The sequence below is a fragment of the Mandrillus leucophaeus genome, unplaced genomic scaffold, assembly GCF_000951045.1.
Source record: "Mandrillus leucophaeus isolate KB7577 unplaced genomic scaffold, Mleu.le_1.0 Scaffold1222, whole genome shotgun sequence".
Lineage (NCBI taxonomy): Eukaryota > Metazoa > Chordata > Mammalia > Primates > Cercopithecidae > Mandrillus > Mandrillus leucophaeus.
The window spans coordinates 475,567-476,270 of NW_012100566.1; the positions used below are offsets into that span (position 1 = coordinate 475,567).

General features: G+C 42.3%; 1 protein-coding gene across 1 annotated transcript in view; it reads right to left on the reverse strand.

The window, feature by feature from the left end:
• Positions 1–704, reverse strand: part of LRIG3 (leucine-rich repeats and immunoglobulin-like domains 3) — a 52,698-nt gene that overhangs the window by 8,221 nt on the left and 43,773 nt on the right. The window contains exon 13 of the mRNA XM_011971455.1: positions 201–521. Coding sequence (XP_011826845.1) covers positions 201–521 — 321 coding nt within the window. The remainder of the gene's footprint in view (positions 1–200; positions 522–704) is intronic.

Genomic DNA, 704 nt, shown 5'->3' on the forward strand with positions numbered 1-704 from the left:
GGTGTCATCTTCAACATAATTGCAGGTTTAGATACAAATAACCAAGAATCTTAATTTTGTGGAATGAAAGGTAGGGAAAGGAAGAGTCAGGTGGGGAACTGTGAGAAGAAAAGACAGGGTTAAGATTAAGAGAGAAAAATAGGTGCTTTCTATTTCTAAAAGGTATCTTTAAATGCTAAAGGAAAAGTCAGATCACATACTATTTACTGTAAGCTTGGCTTTGACAGAGTAGGATGAACCAAAGTGATTGGAGATGACACACTGATATTTCCCCTCACTGGCAAATTCCACCTCGCGCAGCCGAAGGATGGTGGTATACTCCATCACCTCGCCGCCCTGGGCCCGGAGGTGTGCATAATTTTCCATTTCGGCGTCATGCAGTAGTTCATTGTCTTTTTTCCAAGCAAAAGTCATTGGGGAATCACTGCTGCTGGCAGCTGAGCAGATGAAACTCAAATTGGAACCTTTTATTGCCGACTGTGTTTCTGGCTGCACCGTGATCTGGGGTTTGGGAAAATCATCTGTTCAAAATGGAGAGGAGGAGACAAAACAATGTTAAGGCTCAAGAGTCCAAATACTACTCAAATCTGAACACCAAGAAATGCAAAAACAGCGGCCTGGGTTTTACCCTTTGTGTATGTTTTCCAGATGGACTAGCAGTCCCCGTGTTGAAATGAGAGTTTATAAAGTAACTCATTCATCTC